A 25,312-nucleotide genomic window follows, 5' to 3' on the forward strand; every position below is an offset into this window, starting at 1 on the left:
GATAAGAACACTTATATTTCAAGTGCAGTAAATTAGGTTGATTTGGCAGTGAAGAGGTTAATGACATGAACACTGAATAGAAAATGTGTTGCTACACTATGGACATTACTGGAGCGTAAAGACATATAACATGATATTCCTGTGTTAAGTTGACAAGTTTTGCATGTACAGATAGTGAGGATATAATAAATAAATAACTTTGCATTAGATAATGTACACCATTTATTCTGATTGCCCACTTTAGACCAGAGGCCACACACATTGTGCATGAATGTCTCCGGTGTATTACTGTTACACATCTGCAATCATTTCTGGTTGTAAAGAAAGAGTCTATCCTATTGTATGCGGTGTGCTGTGAGCGTGTTGGTGTTGGTGGCAGACAAGGCCAGGATACCTCAGTTCATGATGATGATTTAATGCTGGGTTGCAGTGAACAGTCTTCCTCAGGGTGCTGTGTTGACACAGTTAGTTTTCAAGTCTTGTGATCTGGACCTTTAAACTGGTGCCACTCCCAAACATCCAGGCCAGCCAACCGAAACTGCCCAGTCCAGTTCTCCTCCTCAGGGTTTTGTAAATCTTTCTTGCCCATATTCACCAGGGCCAGTGCATCTGCATTATTAGGTTGTTCTTTGTGCAGTCTCATCTCAGCCATTCCAATCTCTGCTCAGTCAGTTGTGAAAATCACTGTTGGGGTCGGCCTTTTGTAGTTTTTAATTTCTTGAGATTCGTTTCCAAATCTTTCACCCATCCTTTTCCTGTAATGTGAATGAGGATAAATTAGAATTTTTGGGCTTACTGTATTGAGTCATATTCCTGTCATTTTTCATATTCTGAGACACTGTCATATTCCAGACTTTGTTAAAGCCTATGATTCACTGAGAACTAAGAATGTCATTTTGGTTAATGAGAATTTATTTAGAGGAATGTTGATGCCCTATTAGCCAAAATATACTAAGCACAATTTACTGTAATCGTTATAAAAAAAGAGCAATTCAGAACCATCAGAAAGTGGTTCTTGTAAGCAATGGTGAAATATTGGCTATACCTCAAACTACATTCCAAAATAAATTACATGTCAAAGTTTAATTTAAATATGACTGATTTACACTGACTCCCTAAAATAATACAATTGGTTTTGTTTTTCCTGCCTTGGGGAAGATGAAAACATTTTTACATTGATATGACATCACTTTTGGGAAATGTATATATATTTTTTAAATAATGGAATTGGAATTCATAACATTGAGATCCAACCCTGAAATCGATCCAACCGTCTGATGTGATTGTGTCACTTGTCATTTAAATTTGCTTTGCAATATCAGACTTGTTGTTTATCCCATCTTCCCATGAAATACCAAGTACATGTTCTTTACTATTAAAGCATCTAGACAAGAAGGCCAACTGTCTCATCAGGAGATGTGTTTGTTTGACTTGGCAAATGCACATTGGGAGAGATGACTCTAACATGGTGGAAGGAGGTTGAAATGTGTAACCGACATTACCATATTGAACATTATGTGATTTGGGGAACAATAACAGTTCGTTTTACTGCTTATTTGATTTTGAGCTTTTGAATGCGTCTATCCTGATTGATTAATGCCCTTCCTATTCCCATCAATCACTTCATGGTAGCGTGTACTCTAAGGTTTCCCTTTCCCACAAACATACTCCCTGCTCAACCAATCCTTTTTTCAAAATGCCAGAGATTCTGATCCTATCAACCTTACATTACATGTCTACACAGGAAAATATAAACAATGCCCACCATTGCTTTGTTGGAGAAATCTAGAGAAGTACCCTCATCCCTTATACAGCAAGTATTGTACTTTCACTTGGACTTCTGAGGGAAAGAATTGCCTGTGTAGTTTAAAACGTTAAAATGTAGCTTTCGCTCCATCCCAAAGTCTCATGCAGAGACATCCATCATTTGAGTGAAGTGTATTTTCTTTTACAGTACCTGTCAACAGGGTAAAGTGTACTTTGTGGTCAGAAAGTGAGGTATGGCCCTTGGGAGGTTTGGGGCCAAAGGGTTTATTTTGTCGTCCTGTCCACTATAGTGGAAGTGCCAAATATGTTGATTCCAATGATTGATGGCATTAAAATATTTAAATCAAGTTGTTTGCAGTTTCTTATGAACCACCTGGAGCACATAGGGTTCCTTACCGTTAAGAACCTTAGAACGCGTAGATCTTTCTCTCCGGGCATTACTATCAATGGTACAGTAAGTTGGAAAGAAACAATTGATGAGATAAAGTTGATTTAAGTTACTTGCCAATGTTTTTTAACTTTACTCAGCTGTAGACAGTGAAGTAAAACGTTGGCTTAACATTTGGATTTGTCCCATAGTGAACTGCTTACCCAACTCCCATTTTCTTCTTGATGCTTTAGATGTAGGATTTGATCAGATACTCACATTACCATGCTCCTCTTATCCTGTTCCTCATTTTATGCTCACCGAGGTTTGATCTCATCCTAATCCAACAAGAGACTCCTAATCTATATTGAGCAGGTCTCAGTTATTGTCAGTGCTCACATATTAAAAGGGTAATGCTTGGTCGACTGCACATTAAAAGAGCTATTTTGCAATGGCCTCTCTTAGAACAACATTAACACTTTTAGTGATATGTGGTAAAAAACATGCACAGTGCCATAGCCTTAACTCAACAGCTTAGATTGGAAATGGATAGCTTTGAAATAATGTATATAAGCTTCCATACATTTCTGCCAGTTCAGGTAATCTCCTGGGTAAGTCACTGCTGCTGGTATTCATTTTGCAGTTGTTCTTTGTATAGAATCCTGACCAAACTTTTGATATACAATACTTGTCACTCGCTGTAGTCTGAAAAAGTGACCATTGTGTTAAAGATTGTACAATGTGATTTATTTGAGACAGAATGGAAAGGCTTAGCCTTAGTGCATTCATCTGTCAGAAGATCAATTTCCTGTTTCACTAGTTATTTTGTGACTATCCTGCATGCCTGTAGTATAACTGGAATGTATGTACAGTGTATTTCATGCAGCATTGATACTGTCATGAGAAAAATCAATTAATAGATTAACTGTTATGACTAGCCTTTCTAAATATTTACTGTACTTACAATGGCTTTTTACCTGACAAATGATCTGAAACAGAGTACAATGTATTTGTTTATTCATATTAATACAGTGCTACATTCCAGTCTCCAGGAGCAGGGATGTAGATTTCACACCTAGCTGTGTGGCATTACACACTCAGCATGCAGTTCTATTATAGGACTCATGCATCACCAATGTCTGTTAAAAATAGTTCTGGTGGCACCTAAAGTGTGTATAAATGTTTTACTCAGTCATTTGGAGTAATAAGCCAATTTTGGCAGGTGCTCTGAGTCACTCAGTATATTAGGCAGGCCTGCAGATGGACATATTTCCACCGCCTCTACTCTTGGTGGATTCAATCCAAAAGCTATTTCTTGCCTGATATAGTTGCTATGCCAAACAAATGGAAGCTGAAACAACAACAGAAGTTCAGAGGGGGAAAAGTGTAATGTGTCTGAGCAATTCAATTTGCTTTGAACATAAGCATTTGAGAGTTGTCTAAGTTCACACTGCCACAACATGTTGGCCTTCATTACTTGTTGTGATGCCTCGTGAGTGCTATTTCACTAAAGCCATTACTGAACATAGGTGCTGCACAGAAACGTCTTAACCTAGGATTTCATGTGATATCCATGCGATGTGAATTCTAGGAATCTTTCATCTGCGGGATTTTGGGAGCCATGCCTGACACACTACATGTTTCTGTTGAGGGACGTGGTGTTTGGATAATGCCTCAGTCTCAGTTGCATGGTAGCATACAGAAAGAGAGTTTAGTCCATCAGCCATCAGGTGGACATTACTGTTCCAGACACAGCCCACAAAGAATTTCCACAGAAAGCTGCAATAGGCTCCCCTTTCTAAAGCCCTGGTATGACTCTGTCAGTTGGCAATTTAAGCCATAACCTTTTAGTGCCAGGGCAAACACAAAAGTCAGTGCCATTTAGCTAATGATTGCAAAGCCATTATAAAACCAACCTCTCTTCTAACATGCGTTTAGAGGCCCTGAATTATTGATGCTTAATTAGTATGATAATCAAACATTACATTTTTTGTGATAATGGCTTCTTTCAATTATACAGTCTTCCTCCTTTTGTCCCATGGCTGAACTGTGCTATTCTATCTCAGTTTGGCTCCAGTGTTAACAAAACAGCTATGCACTCTTTGCTGAATGGCTCAATTGAAGATAACAATGAAATGGTGCTCCAGAAATCAAACTTGCAATATTGATTGTGTTGGCCTTGTATAATCAAACAATATTAGGGCACATTCAAATTAAAAGTATCTTTCTTTTTTTAAATTAATTTCAGGCCTAAGCCTTTTCTCAAATGGAAATAAAAGCAAACCCTGCTCTAGAACTATAAAGTTCTTCATGGCATTTAGCTTCCAGGAGTTGACAACTATGGCTGCATTTACACCTGCAACCCAATTCTGTTCTTTTGCCACTAATTGGTCTTTTGACAAATCATATCTTTTGCCAATCATTGGGCAAAAGATCAGCATTGGGCTGCCTATGTTGCTTTTTAATAATCTGTATGTTGGGAGAAGTGTTGACTAAAAATGAATCTTTATTTTTTTCTGAAAACAAATACCCCACTCCCGTGCTTAAGATAAGATTGACACAGAGGAATGTGGGTTCTATCACTAAGTGTTTTCCTCTCTCATTACAGTCTTATCACATTCCCCCTGACCCATACTGAGCAGGCCACTGCTTATGAAAGAGAATGAGTGTGTGATAACTATTATAAGAGGCTATATGTAGCGCTGCCACATCATGAGGACTAATGCAGTAGCAGCTGTCACTCTATAGATCTCCAAACATTACTGTTTGTTATGAGAAATTCTGAGGACATTAACTAATTTGTTTATTTTGCTGCTATGCGTGCTAGTTAAAAGACTACTGTATGGAATTAACAATTTCCATGTCCTATTCCGTAAATGCCCTATTCCACATGATGTCCTATTCCTATACTACAGGTCCTATTCTGTACATGTCCTATTTATATACCACATGTCCTATTTATATACCACATGTACTATTCATACACTACATGTACTATTCCGTACATGTCTTATTCATATATACTACATGTCCTATTTCACATGTAGTATATGAATAGGACATGTATGGAATAGGACATGTCCTGTTCATACAGTACATGGAATTCATGAAATGGGGTAAGCCTAACGGAAAATGTAGAAAACATCCACCCAGACAACATGGTGCATACGTGACAGAAACTCAAAGTAAGCCACTGGGCCTACTTATATGGGCAGCCGATCGCATGCCTAGAGGTCTGTCATGTAAATAAAACATCTGTTGATGACAGCTAACCTACACAACGCTGCACTGCTATCTGTTGCTCTGTGTTGGTTGCTTATCTCTCTCTACCCCATGCTCAGCACTATCAGTATCACATTTCAGAGAAAAAATAATTACCATGAAATGCCCATGTGGCATCGACTTTGTCAAGAACAATGTATAAGCAGTCATTTGTACAAAGCTCAGACTATTCCCTATTTAGGGCTGTTTGTCATGCACTTTAATAAGAATAGTTATTAATTGTTAGTATTGTCCCACTGACATTTCAAAGACCTCTCAACCATTATGAGACAGTCTGAGGTCAGTACAAGCCCAGACAAACTATCACCCGGCTCCGAGTCAGGGCCAGCCATATCTAACATGTCCTCTATTCTTCTAAAGTTTGTGCTGACATCACTCTTTGATCCCCGCTGTTGTCCCCTGCCTGTGTTCCAAGGGGTTGGGGAATAACGCAGCCTAACTCTTCCTGCTCATTTCCCCTCTCTCTCACACACACACACGTATACATACAGTCCTAGCAGTCTCATAGTTTCTATTCTGTCTGCAGTGCTTGACACTTCTGTGACCATCACACACACACGAGACAGACTGAAATGAACGAGGAGCACATGGTGTCTGACTATCCTGCCAAATCAAGTCCTAATCATGAATAATATCCTCTCAACCTACTTCTGATCTGTGAGAGTGTCCAGAGATAGCCCTGGCTGATCACAGCCTGCAGCAGACACAGACCCCTGATTCATGCCGTGTCCTAGCCCAGTGGTTCCCAACCTTTTTCAGTTACTGTACCACCAACTGAATTCTGCTCTGCCTGGAGTACCCCTCCATGTTCATTTTACCAGTAAGCCTATGGTCTCATGAGTCTTGTACCCCCTGTGGATAGGACAGGTACCCTCAGGGGTTCCAGTACCCTGGTTGGGAATCACTGTCCTAACCACAGATCCCTGATTCATGCCGTGTCTTAGCCTAGCCGCCCTGCCTGCCGAGGTAGTATGGAGCACACGCTTTATCATCCACATTCGATATACTGTCAAAGCCACGGCCCGGTTTGTCTGAGAAACATCGATCTTACTAACATTATCAAATCTACCTCAAAGCATTGCAGTGCCGGTGTGAGTAGTATTACACTGAGTTATAGCCTTCTTTCTCAGGCTGAACTGGACAGGCTCTGCTCATTTTTAAGGAATACTTTATATGCTCTTAAAATGTCTCCCATGTTCCTGCCCAATTGATTGGGTCTATCTGTAAAAGACCTCAGACGGCAGCATAAAAAAAGCGTCTGCTAAATAACATGTATCTAGAAACAAATGTGACAATGCAAATGAACTGTTTGGATAAAGAAAATTGTAATTGCATGTCACCAGCCGATACATACTAGTAGACAATCGTCAGCTCCAGAGCTTTTGAAGTCATCTTTAGATCCAGTAGTGCACGTGTGAGAAAAAAGTGCATTCATAACAAGTCCTAACTGCCTCCAAACCCCCACTGGAGATCAGTAAAGATAATATAGCCCACTACCCTTCAACTGATGCAGACAGCCATGAGTGCCCACACTTGCTATGCGTTACACCCACCTCACTCTCCCTGTCTCCTTCTCTGTGTTTGTGCTTTTATTTGCAGATTGGGGACAGGTGGAGCTGATTGGGTCGTTAAGGTGACAAGTTGCACCTGGGTTTGGGATCAACTAGGAGATAAAAGTTCCTGGTGCCCAGTCTTGGCTCTCTCTCTCCACAAGCACCATTTTGTTTTGTGATCTGGTTGATTATGTTTTTGGATTAGGTGCACCCTTCAACACTTACACACATTTTACCTTCATCCATGCATCTCCATCACATGCCTACTTTCACACTTCAGAAGTTAGTTTTCCTTTGTAGTTTTATACGTTATTTAATAAATATTTTTTGTTACTCAACTGCCAATGTGTGGACTCCCTTGCTTGTCACCATCTAAGAGCCAGGTTGTGACGTATGGTTGAAGTTGTTAGAGGGAATTGGTAGTCATTAAAAAGGAAACCTGATCCCAGCATCTGTATAGTGTATGGGGTGACTGTAAATTGGATTGGTTTAGTAAGACATGTTAAGCAGTCCAACTGTAACCAGACCATGTGCTCCCTTCGCCTATTTGTCTTGTAAATAGCGTCTCCCAGTGAGTGGAAGTCTTGTGGCCCAGTGATAAAGCTTTATCAGCTGCGGGTGGTGTTGGACAGGCTGCAGAGGGGCCCCAGCAGAGGCATAAAAACCACTAAACTATTGGGAAGCTCCTCTATACAGGCTAAACATTGATCAGCTCATGTTGCTCTGCATGAGACATTCACACTTTAATTTGCTAAAGTTTGGACATACTTTACTGTCGTGTATTTTTAAAATGCAGTCCTTTTTTCATCAAAGTTGTTATATTCATGTTTTCGTAGCTGTATTAACCTTCAGGTTCTAAACTGATAATCAACTGGTAGTTAAGGTCCCACAACACAGTAAAATCTGGTGCATGGTAGCGTACAGAGCATGGTAGCGTACAGCTACATATACAAATCAAATCAAACTTTATTTGTCACATGCGCTGAATACAAGTGTAGACCTTACCATGAAATGCTTACTTACAAGCCCTTAACCAACAGTGCAGTTCAAGAAGAAAATATTTACCAAATAAAGTAAAAGATAATAAAAAGTAACACAAAATAACAATAATGAGGCTATATAGAGGGGGTACCGGTACAGAGTCAGCGTGTGGGGGTACAGGCTAGTTGAGGTAATTTGTACATGTAGGTAGTGGTGAAATGACTATGCATAGATAATAATCAGCGAGTAGCAGCAGTGTACAAAACAAATGGAGGGGGGGTGTCAATGTAAACAATCTGGTGGCCATTTGATTAATTGTTCAGCAGTCTTATGGCTTGGGGGTAGAAGCTGTTAAGGAGCATTTTGGTCCTAGACTTGGTACCGCTTGCCGTGCGGTAGCAAGAGAAAACAGTCTGTGACTTGGGTGACTGGAGTCTCTGACAATTTTATGGGCTTTCCTCTGACACCACCTATTATATAGGTCCTGGATGGCAGGAAGCTTGGCGTACGCATTACCCTCTGTAGTGCCTTACGGTCAGATGCCGAGCAGTTGCCATACCAGGCGGTGATGCAACCGGTTAGGATGCTCCCGATGGTGCAGCTGTAGAACTTTTTGAGGATCTGGGGACCCATGCCAAATCTTTTCAGTCTCCTGAGGGGGAATAGGTTTTGTCGTGCCCTCTTCACGACTGTCTTGGTGTTTGGACCATGATAGTTCATTAGTGATGTGGACACCAAGGAACTTGAAACTCTCGACCCGCTCTACAGCCCCGTCAATGAGAATGGGGGCATGTTCGGCCTTCCTTTTCCTGTTTTCCACGATCAGCTCCTTTGTCTTGCATTGATGGAGAGGTTGTTATCCTGGCACCACACTGCCAGTTCTCTGACCTCCTCCCTATAGGCTGTCTCATCGTTGTCATTGATCAGGCCTACTACTGTTGTCGTCAGCAAACTTAATGATGGTGTTGGAGACGTGTTTGGCCACGCAGTCGTGGGTGAACAGGGAGTACAGGAAGGAACTAAGTACACCCCCCTGAGGGGCCCCAGTGTTGAGGATCAGCATGGCAGACGTATTGTTGCCTACTCTTACCACCTAGGGCGGCCAGTCAGGAAGTCCAGGATCCAGTTGCAGAGGAAGGTGTTTAGTCCCATGGTCCTTAGCTTAGTGATGAGCTTCGTGGGCACTATAGTGTTGAATGCTGAGCTGTAGTCAATGAACAGCATTCTCACATAGGTGTTCCTTTTGTCCAGGTGGGAAAGGGCAGTGTGGAGTGCGATTGAGATTGTGTCATCTGTGGATCTGTTGGGGCAGTATGCGAATTGGAGTGGGTCTAGGGTATCCGGGAGGATGCTGTTGATGTGAGCCATGACCAGCCTTTCAAAGCACTTCATGGCTACCGACATGCTACGGGGCGGTAATCATTTAGGCAGGTTACCTTCGCTTACTTGGGCACAGGGACTATGGGGGTCTGCTTGAAACATGTAGGTATTACAGACTTGGTCAGGGAGATGTTGAAAATGTTAGTGAAGACACTTGCCAGTTGGTCTGCGCATGCTTTCAGTACACGTCCTGGTAATCCGTCTGGCCCCGCGGCTTTGTGAATGTTGACCTGTTTAAAGGTCTTGCTCACATCGGCTACCGTCATCCAGAACAGCTGATGCTCTTGTGCATGCTTCAGTGTTGCTTGCCTCAAAGCGAGCATAAAAGGCATTTAGCTCATCTGGTAGGCTCGCATCACTGGGCAGCTCGCGTCTGGGTTTCCGTTTGTAGTCCATAATAGTTTTCGAGCCCTGCCACATCCGACAAGTATCAGAGCCGGTGTAGTAGGATTCAATCTTAATCCTGTATTGACACTTTGCTTGTTTGATGGTTCGTCTGAGGGCATAGCGGGATTTCTTATAAGTGTCCAGATTAGTGTCCCTCTCCTTGAAAGAGGCAGCTCTGGCCTTTAGCTCGATGCGGATGTTGCCTGAAATACATGGCTTCTGGTTGGGATATGTACAGTCACTGTGGGGACGACGTCGTCGATGCAATTATTGATGAAGCCGATGTCTGAGGTGGTATACTCTTCAATGCCATTGGATAAACATGGCTACATATACAGCTACGTATACAGCTACATATACAGCTACATATACGGCTACATATATGGCTACATATACAGCTACATATACAGCTACATATACAACGACAGAAGCACAAAATTACTGATGTGGATTTGATATTTCTTTCTTAGAGAAAAACCATGGACATCTGATAGTAATTTGTATAAGGTTGACATGAGCTGGATTCAAAGATGGATTACAGGTAACATAATATGGTACCAGCAATTAGTTACTCTACAGTGTTTAAACAAACTACTTTGATATTTATGGATCAAGATAATGGAAATATGCATATTACATTTCACATTATGTTACAATGTTATATTCCCACATCAGCTTATCTTTGAATATGTAAGCATTGAGTGTATTTATTTATTGTACATGGTTCTGCCAAATCTATTTTAGTCGGACACAGCACCTTGATGTATTCAGAACATATCCAAATATGGATTCTCCCTGTTATTCAACATGCATGCCCAGTGAGCTCTACGAAACATGTGAGTGAAAGATTCAAAGAGATTGTTTGATTTACCAAAAACGTCTCCCGTCTCCCAAAGGAATACCGCTAAAACTACAGATACGATCCTAAACATGCCCTCTGGATTGCAGCTGTTCAACCCCCTCCTGATGTGATTGTATTGTTCCATTTTTATTTTCATTCTTAAATAGAGATGTATTGAATGATTGACAGTACACACACACACAGACACACACACACACACACACACACACACACACACACACACACACACACACACACACACACACACACACTTGTAAAATGCTTATTTAACTTATGGTAGTGTATTGCAACAATGTGACAGGAAAATATCAGATATCAATAGGCCTACATTGAAAAGACAATTAGGACTAAACTGAGAATGTATAGCATCTACATCATTTCTATTCCTGTACTTTGGTTGATTTCATTGCATTGCCCATACTATTTGGTCTGTCTTTATTTTACAAGCAAAACTTTTCAGTTCAGAGCTTGCGTTGGTTTACAGTATGCTTGCATTTGTTTGTCATAAAACTGTCATCTTTAATTCACTTTTAAAGTGATTTTTTCTTTAATACTTAACTGAAATAATATTGTGTCACTTAACTTTTTTTTCCTCATTTTGATACGGGAGGGTGGAGAATTAGTCGCCTTGCATGACAACAGAAAGCTTGTCTTTCACAGTTTTGGGGATTTCTAAACATTAAAAAGGTTCCTCTGACAGTATTTGATGGTATTAGCAGAGAAATAGGGACATTTGAAGTTCAGAGTGTCCTACTTAACAAAAGATGTGTTGTGATTTCTCAGATCATTCTTCACAGCTGTAGACCGCTAAAGATAAAATGAGCCCTAAAGTTTAAGAAAACAATTTAATGCTCACATGTCAGACCACTGATGTAATATTTTTCTCCTACTACCACAGACATTACAAATTTACACAGATTCCCAAACATACTGCCTGTCTTAACTGTGCCTGAACTGTGCTGTGGGCAATAGACCAAAACTTTCATCAGAGCTAAAATGTGCACAAGCATTTAATTTTGACCACACTGAGCACCTTACATGACTTTAGCACATGGACCATAGTGTCTTCAAGATTATCCTTACCAAATCTAATAGTGCAAATGCTGAAACGTGAAAATGTGAGTTGGGTCGTTCCACAAAATGAGGGACTTTTGCATCTCTTTGATCTTTGAAGCAGACATTGTGCACCAATATTGAATTTTATATTCAATAAAGTTCCCTTTAAAGGCCCAGTACAGTCAAAAACTAGATTTGTTATATTTCCACACTGAGGTTGGAATTTAGTGTAAGAGCTGTTTGAAGATTGGCGCTCAGTAATGTGTTGTATTGGATTTGCACCAAACATAACACTTTGTATTCAGGACAAAACATGAATTGCTTTGCCACATTTTTTGGCAGTGTTACTTTAGTGCCTTATTGCAAACAGGTTGCATGTTTTGGAATATTTGTATTCTATACAGGCTTCCTCCTTTTCACCAATAGTGGAAAAAGTACTCAATTGTCATACTTGAGTAAAAGTATAGATACCTTAATAGAAAGTTGCTCAAGTAAAAGTGAAAATTACCGAGTAAAATAATATTTGAGTAAAAGTCTAAAAGTATTTGGTTGTAAATATACTTAAGTATCAACAGTAAAATGTATACATCTTTTCAAATTCCTTATATTAAGCAAAGCAGACGGCACCATTTAATTGCTTTTAAAATATACGCATAGCCAGGGGCACACTCCATCACTCAGACATAATTAACAAACGATGCATTTGTGTTTAGTGAGTGCGTCAGATCAGAGGCAGTACTGTAGGGATGACCACGTATTCTCTTGATAAGTGAGTGAATTGGACAATTTTCCTGTCCTGCTAAGCATTTAAAATGTAACGAGTACTTTTGGGTGTCAAGGAAAATGTAGGGAGTAAAAAGTACATTTTTTTTAGGAATGTAGGGAAGTAAAAGTAAAAGTTGTCAAAAATATAAATAGTAAAGTAAAATACAAATACCCCAAAAAACTACTTAAATAGTACTTTAAAGTATTTCTACTTAAGTACTTTACGCCACTGCTTTTCACTCAGTCAATTAAGTTAGTATTGTGGATTAAGTACAATGTTGTTGATCCATCCTCAGTTTTCTCCTGTCACAGCCATTAAACTCTGTAACTGTTTTAAAGTCACCGTTGGCCCCATGGTGAAGTTCCTGAGCGGTTTCCTTCCAAGTTTAATGAATAACTTCACCAGGCTCAAAGGGATATTCAATGTCTTATTTTCTTTGTTTTTATCCATCTACCAATACTGTAAGTGCCCTTCTTCACGAGGCATTGGAAAACCGGCCTAGTCGTTGTGGTTGAATATGTGTTTGAAATTCACTGCTCGACTGAGGGACCGTACAGATAATTGTATGTGTGTGGTAAAGAGATGAGGTAGTCATTCAAAAATCATGTTAAACACTATTATTGCACAAAGAGTGAGTCCATGCAACTTATTATATGCTACTTGTTAAGCAAACGTTTACTCCTGAACTTATTTAGGCATGCCGTAACAAAGGGGTTTAATACTTATTGACATTTAAGCTTTTCATTTTTATTAATTTGTAAACATTTCTAAACATCATTCCTCTTTGACATTATGGGGTATTGTGTGTAGGTATAGTGATACAACAACTACATTTAATCTATTTTAGATTCAGGCTCTAACACAAGAACATTTGGAACAAGTCAAAGGGTGTGAATACTTTCTGAAGGCACTGTATCTCAAAAGCCACTGAATTGGTGGAAAGACCCAGTTATCTGTGCAATTTTTTTTTTTTATGTATTGTTTATAGTATTTTACTGCATGGAATGAGAAAATGTAGTGTGCAACATTTGAAATCATAACAAGAAGAAACTTACAATTAATTTTCTGGTTCTGAGAAGTCACTGAACTGTGTGATGCCGTTGGAGTGTGGGGGTCCTGGGGAAGGTTCCAAACTCTTATAGCTGCTCTGACTGCTGGCCATGCTCTCATCACCTTCAGGCGTGGCAGCAGCAGGGGGCTTCTGGAAAGAGGCCGCCCCTGCCTCAGCCGAACCCAGGAAGCAGGGGCATCGTGTCCGCAGCTCCTTGTAGAAGATGTTAAATCGTGGGGTGGAAAACCAGGGGCAGCCCAGTAGGTTCTTGAAAGCAGTGCGGAACTCAGGGCTCCTGCAGTAGATGATGGGGTTGAGGCCAGAATTGATGTAGCCCAGCCAGTTGAGCAGGCGGAAGATCTCTCCAGGGGGCACGTTCCTGTCAAACACGTTGATTATGTTAGCCACAAAGAAAGGCAGCCAGCAGAGGGTGAAGGTGCCCATGATAATGCCCAAGGTCTTGAGGGCCTTGTGCTCCTTGATAACCGTTAGCCGTGAAGGCCTTCGTCTGGAGCTCCTCTTGCGAGCTGAGCTGGTGCTGCTTCTGCTGCAGGAGCCTCCATAGCCCAAGGGCAGGCTGTTGTTACTGTTGTGGCTCAGCTGTTGCGTCTGTGGCACTGGGCACTCACTCTGGAAGCGCAGACGGATCTTGTCTATGAGCTGTACCTGTCGTGTGGCTATAAGGAAGACTTTGGCATAGACAAATATCATTATGAGCAAAGGGATGTAGAATGACACTACAGAGGATATAATGGCAAAGGTCCGGTTGATCAAAAAGTCACAGCAGGCAGGGTCCTGATAGCACAACATGGCCTTCGGGTCATCCTCTGCTCGCCAATACTGGTTCATGATAGGCACAAAGGATATCAGAGCAGACACAATCCAAACCACACACACTATTAGCCGGGCACGCCACTTATTGAGCAGAACCTTGTGCCTGAGGGGCCTTGTAATAGCAATATAGCGGTCCACTGCAATCACGCAAAGAGTCTCAATGCTAGCCGTGACACAGAGCATATCTACGGAGGTCCAGAGCTCACAAGAGGTGTCACTCAGCTGCCAGTTCCCCGTCAGCACTATGGTGGCCCCCAGAGGGACCACCAGGACCCCCATGATGAGGTCAGCACAGGCCAGGGACATGATGAAGATGTTAGTTATAGTCTGTAACTGGGATGTGCGTGCTATAGCGATGATGACCAGCAGGTTGCCCACCACGATGGTCATGATGATGATCACCAGCAGGAGTAAACTCCAGGGTCCCGCTGCAGGATGGTAGGGTCCTGTATTGTTGAGGAAGGGGGTCACAGTGCTGTTGACCGCATAGAGCACTGTGCTACTCAAGTTGAAATCCATCTTCATAAGCAGAGAGATACACAAAGTGAAAATATATTTTTCATGTATTACGGGTAAAAAATTACATTTTGTACTAGCATTTTTAAAGTCAAACTCACAAGAATTTGGTCTCTCTATGTCACATCCTCTCGCTTCTATTCATTCAAAGCAAACGTAAAACAGCTTTCATGTATCACTGGTCAGTGTCCAGATCCTCCAAACACTACCAGTGGTTTATGGATGTCTGTCTCCAAAGACCAAAAAAGGTTGATGAGAAGTTCCTCTAATGTCGCTGACAACAACATGTTGTCTTGTCAGTGCAATGCATCCAAAATGTACAAATTAAAATAAAAAATACTTTACAATCCTTTTTGCTTATTTTGCCTTAGTGTTATACATCCATGGAGAGGATAGTGAAACAAACAACCAATTCAAGAAGTAAAGAAAAACTTTTCAAAAAGAAGGCCAACCCTTATACCTGTGAAATAAATCCAATCATACATACTGTAGTATTTGGCTGGAGCGCTTTTCGCTGTGTGTAATATGAGAGTGATGCCACACTGTCGAGAGCAAGCAGCTGTGACGCTGCTGCAAGAACCACAAAAGTCCACCAAGTAGCTGCCCCTCCCTCTGAGTGTTTCTCCCTCCCTATCTCTCCACCCTTCTCTCTCCCTCTCTCGCGTGCGCTCTCTCTCTCTCTCTCTCTCTCTCTCTCAGGGCTGTAACCCAGAGTGCAAGTCGGCCTCAGCCTGCACTGGTTTTAATCACACCCTAGCTGAGGGAGGAGCTATGAAGTGTGCCTGCCTGTGTGTACTAAGACACTGCTAGTCAGGGAGCAATCTGCTTATACTGTACAGTCACTACCCCATACTCAATCCCCTCTGTGCACACACTGGTTGAATCAACATTGTTTCCACGTCATTTCAACGAAATAACGTTGAACCAATGTGAAATAGATGTTGAATTGACGTCTGTGCCCAGGGGGTAGAGTTTGAATTAAACCAATCACAGGCGATAAATGCTTGGAAAACACTCTAAGATACTCACTTTCAAAACTTAGCAGGTAACTATTAGTTAGTAGACCATTATTGTATGAGGTAAGGCTTCATTCAGTGTGATCAAGTGCTGCAGCTTCTGGTGTTCACTTTTAGTCTTGATGGAGCATTGTGATTTTACTGTAGGTTAACCCATGACTTTGCTGACATCACCTGATGGTGCCCACGACTTGACTGACTTATTCGTTGCTGGCCCCATTAAGATAGACAGCTCCCTTTTATTCTGTGGCCTTTAAATGATGTAACCGATGAATCACTGTCACTTGCATGCTGTACAGGCTTTTTGAGTTGGTCTATATATCGTTACAGATGGTATTGGAATTGCACAAAAAACGTACAAAAGTTCACATATTGTTTGTCACACTTTCAGTCCTTCCTCATTCGCTGTAAAATTGATAGGTTTCTTGACTGGGCATGTGCTTCAGTTGTTTGTTGGCACACTAACACAATTTGTGGTAACGTTTCTCTAACAAGTGTAGACCGCAAGTCAGGACACCCCCAGCTGAAAAGGAAACCAGTGCCCTCCCTCTGACTTAGTACACCAGCACTAAAAATAATAGATTGTTATCTTGACATGACTCACGCCAGCTAGTACATTGAGGAAGAACAATCAAGCAAATGCCTGGCATGCCATCCACCTCAGATAGCTGTGGGGGTGCTATGGGGTGTTGTCATCGTAGTTCCTTCTATGGACAGTTCTCTAACAGAAGTTTCCAAATGCCTTTTACTAACTTAGTGTGCATCTGTCACAATGATAATGTCATTTCTGTTTCTCTGATTCATTGGGGTGAGAACAGTACTGCCCCTTGCCTTTTTGTACTCCAAAACAAAATAATGTTTACATAATCCATTGCTAATTAGGAACTTGTTTCTAGGAAATGAAAACCGGCTTCTGACTGTTATTTATCTTGGATAAACATTTTGATTTATGTTTGAATTATTCAAACATTCAGAGGAATACAAAACAGAACATGAGGGACTCCTCTGCTAAAATGGTAATTAATGATAAGAAACATTAACTATTTACTTCTGACTTTCATAGATCACGATCTTCACTGACGCAGCAGCTTAGTTGAGGTACCTTGGTCAAGGACATGGCTGTATGATCAATCCGTTGCTGATGCGGTAACTCCTTTACTGGCTGCAGGGATAATTGGTGGTTTAAATAGAAGATGTATCAAACCAGAGATCAGATGACTGGCATCTCTTCTTTTGGGATATTACGTCCTTTATGGATTCCATACCGGTATAGCAGTATTGTATGTTTATTGAGTTGCCTTTATTAACCATAGTTTAAGAAAAAAAAAGGTGAATTAAATATGTAGAGTGTATGGCTGTCAGCATATGTACTCATTTGTTATATGGGTAATAAATGCTCTCTCTAAAGTAAATGTTCCATTAGGGTCATTCCAAGTGCCAAATAAAGTAACAGTATTGACCGTAATAGGGTTTACCATTTAAGCTTAAATCAGCCATAAATCCCCTTGTGACAGGGGGAATGGAAGCTTGTTGTGTGCAACGGGGAGTGGCAATTACATTCAAGCTTCACAAAATAGTTTTTATTGTTAAAACATTTTTAGCCTGTCTCTGGGTAACGTATTATGCTTGACCTGCTCAGTTTTCCACCACAAAACACCAGAAAACGGCCAAAAACAGTACAACGAGCTCATATGCTTTATTACTATCATTTGACTGTTAGATGTTCAATGTTAATTTTGAAATAAATATTTAAAAAGGAGTAGTTACACCATATTAAAATGACAATTCAGTTCACGTAACAGGGTTGACGTTAAAATGAGGGTCAGAAGTAAATAATAATCTTCAGGAATGACTTTGTCAGAGCAACAAAATAAATAGAGTTTTACAATGAAGGTCAAACTTGGAGAAATTAAGGGGGTTAAATGGATTAAAATCTTCCTAGAGGTGACACAGGGTTGATGGGGAGACATGTCAAAATACAACATTTTGGCACTGGTAATAGATCATTTGTTGTATTACTTGAGGCACAGCTGAGTGAGCATAATAGGATTTCTTTTTTTTACTGGATTGATGCCTGCATCTGATGATCAGTCTGAGGGGAGGAAGGGAACAGCGGTGAGGCTGCCTCTCACCCGACTCACCGTCCCTCCTCTCTCCCGCCCTCCTCTAAGAAAGGGGGACGATGTCCTCCAGCTGATTGGCAAAACTTAACTTAAGGTTCACTGCATTATTTCTGACTCATGCACCAATTCATGTTGTTACTCCTATAACCAGAGAAAGTGAAATATTCCTTGATATTAAAAAAGACACAAGCTGCAAATAATTACAACATAAGTTTATCAAAACATTTTCTATACATTCATTGCAGCTGCAGTGCTGGTTGTAGCGTGTGTGGAAGTAGCAAACGTGCATTTTATGGTTTATAAAACTGTTGAACAAAGAGTTGACAGTGCTGAATAACAACTTAAACATGAACTTACTCATAAAAACAGCAGCTCTTTGCTCTACTTGTTGAGTCCAGCGGTAGACCTATATGTGCACTTGATTTGCTCTCTGGGCCTGCCGGGTAAGCGTTCTAGCTTCAGACACAGGAAATGGTTAAAAATGGGAACACTTTGCCTTCCTGGTGCTAAAAACAAATAAAAATTGGAATGCAAGGCTTTATCATTTTTTTAATCATTTTTTACAGAAATGTTTGGTGATCGACTAGGAATGGCTTGGAGATCACGATCGACCGGTTGGTGACCACTGTTTTAGATGCTTACCGGTAATTGAATTGTAGTTAAAGCATGTACTGCTCCCTGTCACTATGATGCATTACCACTAACTCTCTCAGTGCCCTCTCAGGAGTGAGTCCCTCCCTCTTCCCCCGTTCCCTCTAATGTAATTCTTTGTCCAAGGCTCTGTGGTGCTGTACGGCTCAGAGAGGAAGCAGGGTAGTGGGGAGGGCAGAGGTGGAAAGGCAAGAGGAGACAGAGCACTGAACACAGTGCTTAACCATGGTTTTGGCAGAGAGGCCGGTTTCAAAGGCATCAGGAGAGAGACTCAGTGACACCGAGATGACAGCTTGACAGCCACTCGTTTGTCTTTGCGTGAGAAGATGCCATGGATGAATCCAGAGCTGGTGCTAGTCCAGTGGGGCATGGTGACTGGCACAGTCTGAGGTGTTGATTGAGGAATGGGCCTGATATGGGTACAGCTTTCTCACCCTTCCACACTGGACAGGCTGTTTACATTTCTAGAGACTGCATGCCCCTATCATGGCTGTGATGCATTTCAAACAAATGCCACTTGGGCAACTTGTGGCATGTAGCCTAAGCCAAAGATAAATAACGGAACATTGTCTCCTAAATTACTTAAATGTAACTGTTTTATTGTGTTGACTTCCCCCCTCTTTGCAGTGAACTTATTTTTAATTGGGTAATTCCAGAGTCATTATTCTGAATTAAGGCCTTCACATAAACATAACCTTTCCAACCAACTAGTAACATATTGTTCAAGCTTTTTTACTGAAGAATGTGTTTGTTTCATATTTTATTTTACTGTCATCTTATCCAGGTGACTTACAGTAGCTAGGGCATACATTTTAATTTGTACTGGTCCCCTGTGGGTATCAAAACCACAACCCTGGTGTTGCAAGTGCCATGCTCTACTAACTGAGCCACATGGGATCATATGATCGAGTTTTGCTTTTCGTGTTTGCTTTCATGTATGGTGTAATTTATGTGTACATACTGTACAGTGCCTTCAGAAAATATTCCTATCCCTTGACTTATTCCACACTTTTTTGTGTTACAGCCTGAATTCAAAATGGATCAAATACTTTTTTCCCCTCACCCATCTACACACAATACCCCATATTGACAAAGTGAAAACATGTTTTTAGAAATGTTTGCAAATGTATTGAAAAATTTAATTCAGAAATATCTCATTTACTTAAGTATTCACCCCCCTGAATCAATACTTTGTAAAAGCAGCTTTTGCAGCGATTACAGCTGTGAGTCTTTCTGGGTAAGTATCTATGAGCTTTTCAAAATTCTTCAAGCTCTGTCAAATTGGTTGTTGATCATTGCTAGACAACCATTTTCAGGTCTTGCATAGATTTTCAAGTAGAGTTAAGTAAAACTGTAACTTGGCCACCAAGGAACATTCACTGTCTTCTTGGTACGCAACTCCAGTGTAGATTTGTCCTTGAGTTTTAGGTTATTGTCCTGCTGAAAGGTGAATTCTTCTCCCAGTGTCTAGTGGAAAGCAGACTGAACCAGGTTTTCCTCTAGGATTTTGCCTGTGCTTAGCTCCATTCCATTTATTTTTTATCCTGAAAAACTCCTCTGTCCTTAACGATTGCAAGCATACCCAAAACATGATGCAGCGACCACTATGCTTGAAAATATGGAGAGTGGTAGTCAGTAATGTGTTGAATTGGATTTGCTCCAGACATAACACTTTTTTCAGGACAAAATGTTAATTGCTTTGCCACATTTTTGCATTACATTTTTACATTTTTTTTTTTTTACATTTTAGTCATTTAGCAGACGCTCTTATCCAGAGCGACTTACATTTCATACATTTTTTATTTATTTATTATTTATTTTTTTGTACTGGCCCCCCCGTGGGAATCGAACCCACAACCATGGCGTTGCAAACACCATGCTCTACCAACTGAGCTACAGGGAAGCATTACTTTAGTGCCTTGTTGCAAACAGGTTTGTCACGTTCTGACCTGTAAAGGTGTTGTTTGTTAGTGTTTAGTATGGTCAGGATGTGGCAGGGGGTATTTTGTTTATATGTTTCGGGGATTGTTACTCTATGTGTATAGACATGGGGTGTTTGATTAGAGTGGTCTAGAGTTTTGGTATATATTCTATGTTAGGGCATTTTCTATGTTTATTGTAGTCACTCTGTTTCTATGTGCAGTTTTGTTCTTGACCTTCAATTGGAAGCAGCGGCTCCTCATTGATTCTTATTGAAGGTCCTTTAATTAGGGGTTTGTTTGTATTGTGGATTGTGGGTAGTTGTATTCTGTTTTGTGCTTATCACCTGACAGAACTGTTAGTGTCGTTTCCGTTAATTGTATATGTGTTTCATTTGTTTCTCCTTCCTCAATATTAAAAGGAAGATGAGTATACACTTCCCTGTTGCGTCTTGGTCCTCCATACACGACATGCGTTACCGAACTACCCACCAGACCCGGACCAAGCAACAGAAGAGGGAGCAGCCAAGGAAGCAGGAGGATTACATGGAATTGTGGTCATGGGAGGAAATCCTGGCGGGAGAAGGTCCGTGACGAAGGAACGGTGAGGACCGGGAGAAGTACGTTGGGACACGGCTAGCAAGGAAGCCTGAGAGGCAGCCCCAATCATTTTTTGGGGGGGGGCACACGGGGTGGGTGGCTGGGCAAAGGATGCCCCTGAAGCCAACACCTCGTGCTTATTATGGGGAGCACATGGAGTGGAGAGCGCCGAAGTACGAAGAGGTACGCAAGATCTCGCCCATGCGCACGCTCAGTCCGGTGCGTGTGATCTCAGCCCCAAGCAAAGGCCGTGCTAGAATGGGCATCCAGCCTGAAAGGAGGATGCCAGCCCAATACGTCTGGCCACCGGTACGCCTCCGAAGTCCAGGCTACAGGACACCTCCTCTATGCACGGTGACCATCAGGCCCCTGCATAGCCCAGTCCGCCCTGTACCAGCACCCCGAACATACAGGGCTACTACTGCCATCCAGCCAGGACGGGTTGTGCAGGAGGTGAGCTCGAGACTTCCAGTACTCACCCAAGGCCCGGTGTATCCTACTCCTGCTCCTCGTAGAAGCCCTCAGGTGCATGTATCCAGTCTGGCTCCTCCAAAGCCAGCACCGCGCACCAGGCTTCCAGGACAGCAGCCCAGTCCAGCTCGACCTATTCCGGCTCCCCGCACAAGCCTACAGGTGCGTGTCTCTAGTCTGGCTCCTCCGAAGCCAGCACCGCGCACCAGGCTTCCCGAGCGGCAGCTCAGTCCAGCTCGACCTATTCCTGCGCCACGCACAAGCCTACAGGTGCGTGTATCCAGTCTGGCTCCTCCGAAGCCAGCACCGCGCACCAGGCTTCCTGAGCGGCAGCCTAGTCCAGCTCGACCTATCCCTGCTCCCCGCACAAGCCTACAGGTGCGTGTCTCTAGTCTGACTCCCCCGAAGCCAGCACCAGGCTCCCAGTGCGGCAGCCCAGCCCAACTCGTCCTACTCTTGCCCCTAGCAGCAGCTCCTCTTTGCTTCTGATTGAAGGTCCTATAATTAGGGGTTTGTTTGTATTGTGGGTAGTTGTATTCTGTTTTGTGCTTATCACCTGACAGAACTGTTAGTGTCGTTTCCGTTAATTGTATACGTGTTTCATTTGTTTCTCCTTCCTCAATATTAAAAGGAAGATGAGTATACACTTCCCTGTTGCATCTTGGTCCTCCACACACGACACGCGTTACAAGGTTGCATGTTTTGGAATATTTGTATTCTGTACAGGCTTCCTTCTTTTCAATCTATTAATTAGGTTAGTATTGTGGAGTTTTCTCCTATCACAGCCATTAAAATCTAACTGTCTTAAAGTCACTATTGGCCTCATGGGGCATTGAAAAACCTTTGAGGTTGAATCTGTATTTGAAATTCACTGCTCGACTGAGGGACCTTACAGATAATTGTATGGGTGGAGCAGTGACGATTTTAGAATGTAAATCTTGGTGGGGCAAACAAGCAAAAAAATGTTGGGGATGCATACGAGCAAAGACACTACACTACACAACACTAAACAATACATTATTGCACTATAACGGTGACAAATGGTGTCCACAAACTGTTAGGGCGTACAGCAGTCCCAACACCTTACCCCTGCTACACCTGGCTATCAGCAGAGCCTTGTCCGGAAGTGAAACAGTTAATTCAGCCTCATTTACTGCCTTTTAAAAAAACATAGCTGATAATTGAGATGTACAAAATATGGGGACGATAAGAGGCAATCTGTGAGCGAGCTAGGACGGGCGTAGTCAATATACAGTGTTGGAAAAAAGTATTTGATCCCCTGCTGATTTTGTACGTTTGCCCACTTACAAAGAGATAATCAGTCTATAATTTTAACCTGTTGGGGCTACAGGTTAGCAATGAACCCCGAGACGGGATTGCTAACAAGGCTGGAAATTCAAAACATCAAAAATCTAATAATTTCAATTTCTCAAACAATCAACTATTTTACACAATTTAAAAGATAAACATCTCCTTAATCTAACCACATTGTTCGATTTTCAAAGAGGCTTTACGGCAAAAGCATAAAGTTAGATTATGTTAGGACAGTACATAGCCACAAAAGTACAAACATCCAGTTTCAATTCAAGGTCAGGCGTCACCAAAAGCAGAAACCAGCTAAAATTATGCACCAACCTTTGACAATCTCCATCAGATGACACTCCTAGGACATTATGTTATACAATAAATGCATTTTTTGTTCCATCAAGTTCATATTTATATCCAAAAACAGCATTTTACAGTAGCGTGAAATTCAGATTTTTTCTTCTCTGAAATGCTTCCGTGAACATAACAAAATTACTATTCGAAAACATTGGTAAATTATAATATTGTCATTCAAAGAATAATATATTATCATCTCGTAATTGCTACCGAATGGCCAGATCTCAAAATAACTTTACTGGGAAATCACATTTTGCAATAAACGGGGTGCTATGCTAAGAACAATAGGCTATGCTATACAGTTAGCATCATCTAATATTGATAATAACATTGTAAATATCCCCTTACCTTTGATTATCTCCATCAGAAGGCACTGCCAGGAATCCCAGGTCCAGAACAAATGTGGTTTCTTTTGACAAAGTTCATAATTTATGTCCAAATAACACCAAGTAGTTAGCGTTCAGTATGCTCCCACAAAACGTGGTGGGGGGGTGTAAAATCACGCCGAAAAGCAAAAAAAACCTAGTAAATAATCTATTTACGTTCGTTCAAACATGTCAAACGTTGTTTAGCATTAATCTTTTGGTCCATTTTTAACGTGAAACATCAGTAAACATCAGTAATATTTTCACACAACCTATCCTATGTCTAGATAAACAATTATGACAAACTCACGCTTCTCAGATTTATGCGCAGGCGCAAAAAAATGAAGTGACGACATGTCAACTTCCCTGCATTCTAATTTGCTCTCTGTTTATCATAGACGCTTCAAACAACTTTATAAAGATCGTTGACATCTAGTGGAAGCCGTAGGAGTTGCGAAATGAATCCTTTCTCACTATGGTATCTATAAAACAATGACACTAAATAGTACAGTCACAAAATTCATTATTTTTTATCTATTTTTCACAGGTTTTTGCCTGCAATATGAGTTTTGTTATACTTACAGACACCATTCAAACTGTTTTAGAAAATTCAGAGTGTTTTCTATCCGAATGTGTTAATAATATGCATATCCTAGCTTCTGAGTTGGTGTAGGAGGCAGTTAAAAATGGGCACATATTTTTTTCAAAATTTCTCAATACTGCCCCCTAGCCCCAACAGGTTTTAATAGTAAGTTTAATTGAACAGTGAGAGACAGAATAACAACAAAAAAATCCAGAAAAACGTATGTCAAAAATGTTATAAAATTATTTTCATTTTAATGAGGGAAGTAAGTATTTGACCCCTCTGCACAACATGACTTAGTACTTGGTGGCAAAACCCGTGTTGGCAATCACAGAGGTCAGACGTTTCTTGTAGTTGGCCACCAGGTTTGCACACATCTCAGGAGGGATTTTGTCCCACTCCTCTTTGCAGATCTTCTCCAAGTCATTAAGGTTTCGAGGCTGGTGTTTGGCAACTCGAACCTTCAGCTCCCTCCCCAGATTTTCTATGGGATTAAGGTCTGGAGACTGGCTAGGCCACTCCAGGACCTTAATGTGCTTCTTCTTGAGCCACTCCTTTGTTGCCTTGGCCGTGTGTTTTGGGTCATTGTCATGCTGGAATACCTGTCCACGACCCATTTTCAATGCCCTGGCTGAGGGGAGGAGGTTCTCACCCAAGATTTGACGGTACATGGCCCCGTCCATCGATCGTCCCTTTGATGCAGTGAAGTTGTCCTGTCCCCTTAGCAGAAAAACACTCCCAAAGCATAATGTTTCCACCTCCATGTTTGACAGTGGAGATGGTGTTCTTGGGGTCATAGGCAGCATTCCTCCTCCTCCAAACACGGCGAGTTGAGTTGATATCAAAGACCTCCATTTTGGTCTCATCTGACCACAACACTTTCACCAGTTGTCCTCTGAGTCACTCAGATGTTCATTGGCAAACTTCAGACGTGCATGTATATGTATTCTTGAGCAGGGGGACCAATCATGGCGCAACTAGAGATTACATAACCGCTACACTCTGTATTTTTCGCTGACTGCCCCACCACCACAGAAAGCACTGAGCTAGGCTGAAACACCTGCATTTTGGAGCTGCCTTACTCAAGAAAGCAAAAAATAGGCCATGTTTGTATGCGGCT

The 25,312-nt window shown here is 41.5% G+C and overlaps 1 protein-coding gene across 2 annotated transcripts; it reads right to left on the minus strand.

Moving 5' to 3' along the window:
* Positions 1–212: 212 nt before the first annotated feature.
* LOC106585604 (beta-1 adrenergic receptor) lies at positions 213–15,445 on the minus strand. Of its 2 annotated transcripts, XM_014172004.2 has the most exons (3): positions 14,904–15,445; positions 13,457–14,805; positions 213–755 (listed from the first exon to the last, which is right to left on the minus strand). In XM_014172004.2, the coding sequence occupies exon 2, from the start codon at positions 14,803–14,805 to the stop codon at positions 13,459–13,461; it is 1,347 nt and encodes a 448-aa protein (XP_014027479.1). In that variant the 5' UTR covers positions 14,904–15,445; the 3' UTR covers positions 213–755; positions 13,457–13,458. The 2 variants fall into 2 exon arrangements, with proteins under 2 accessions (XP_014027479.1, XP_014027478.1); XM_014172003.2 differs by having other exon boundaries at positions 13,457–15,444.
* Positions 15,446–25,312: the final 9,867 nt, after the last annotated feature.

The sequence above is a fragment of the Salmo salar genome, chromosome ssa24 (assembly GCF_905237065.1).
Source record: "Salmo salar chromosome ssa24, Ssal_v3.1, whole genome shotgun sequence".
NCBI classification, from domain to species: domain Eukaryota; kingdom Metazoa; phylum Chordata; class Actinopteri; order Salmoniformes; family Salmonidae; genus Salmo; species Salmo salar.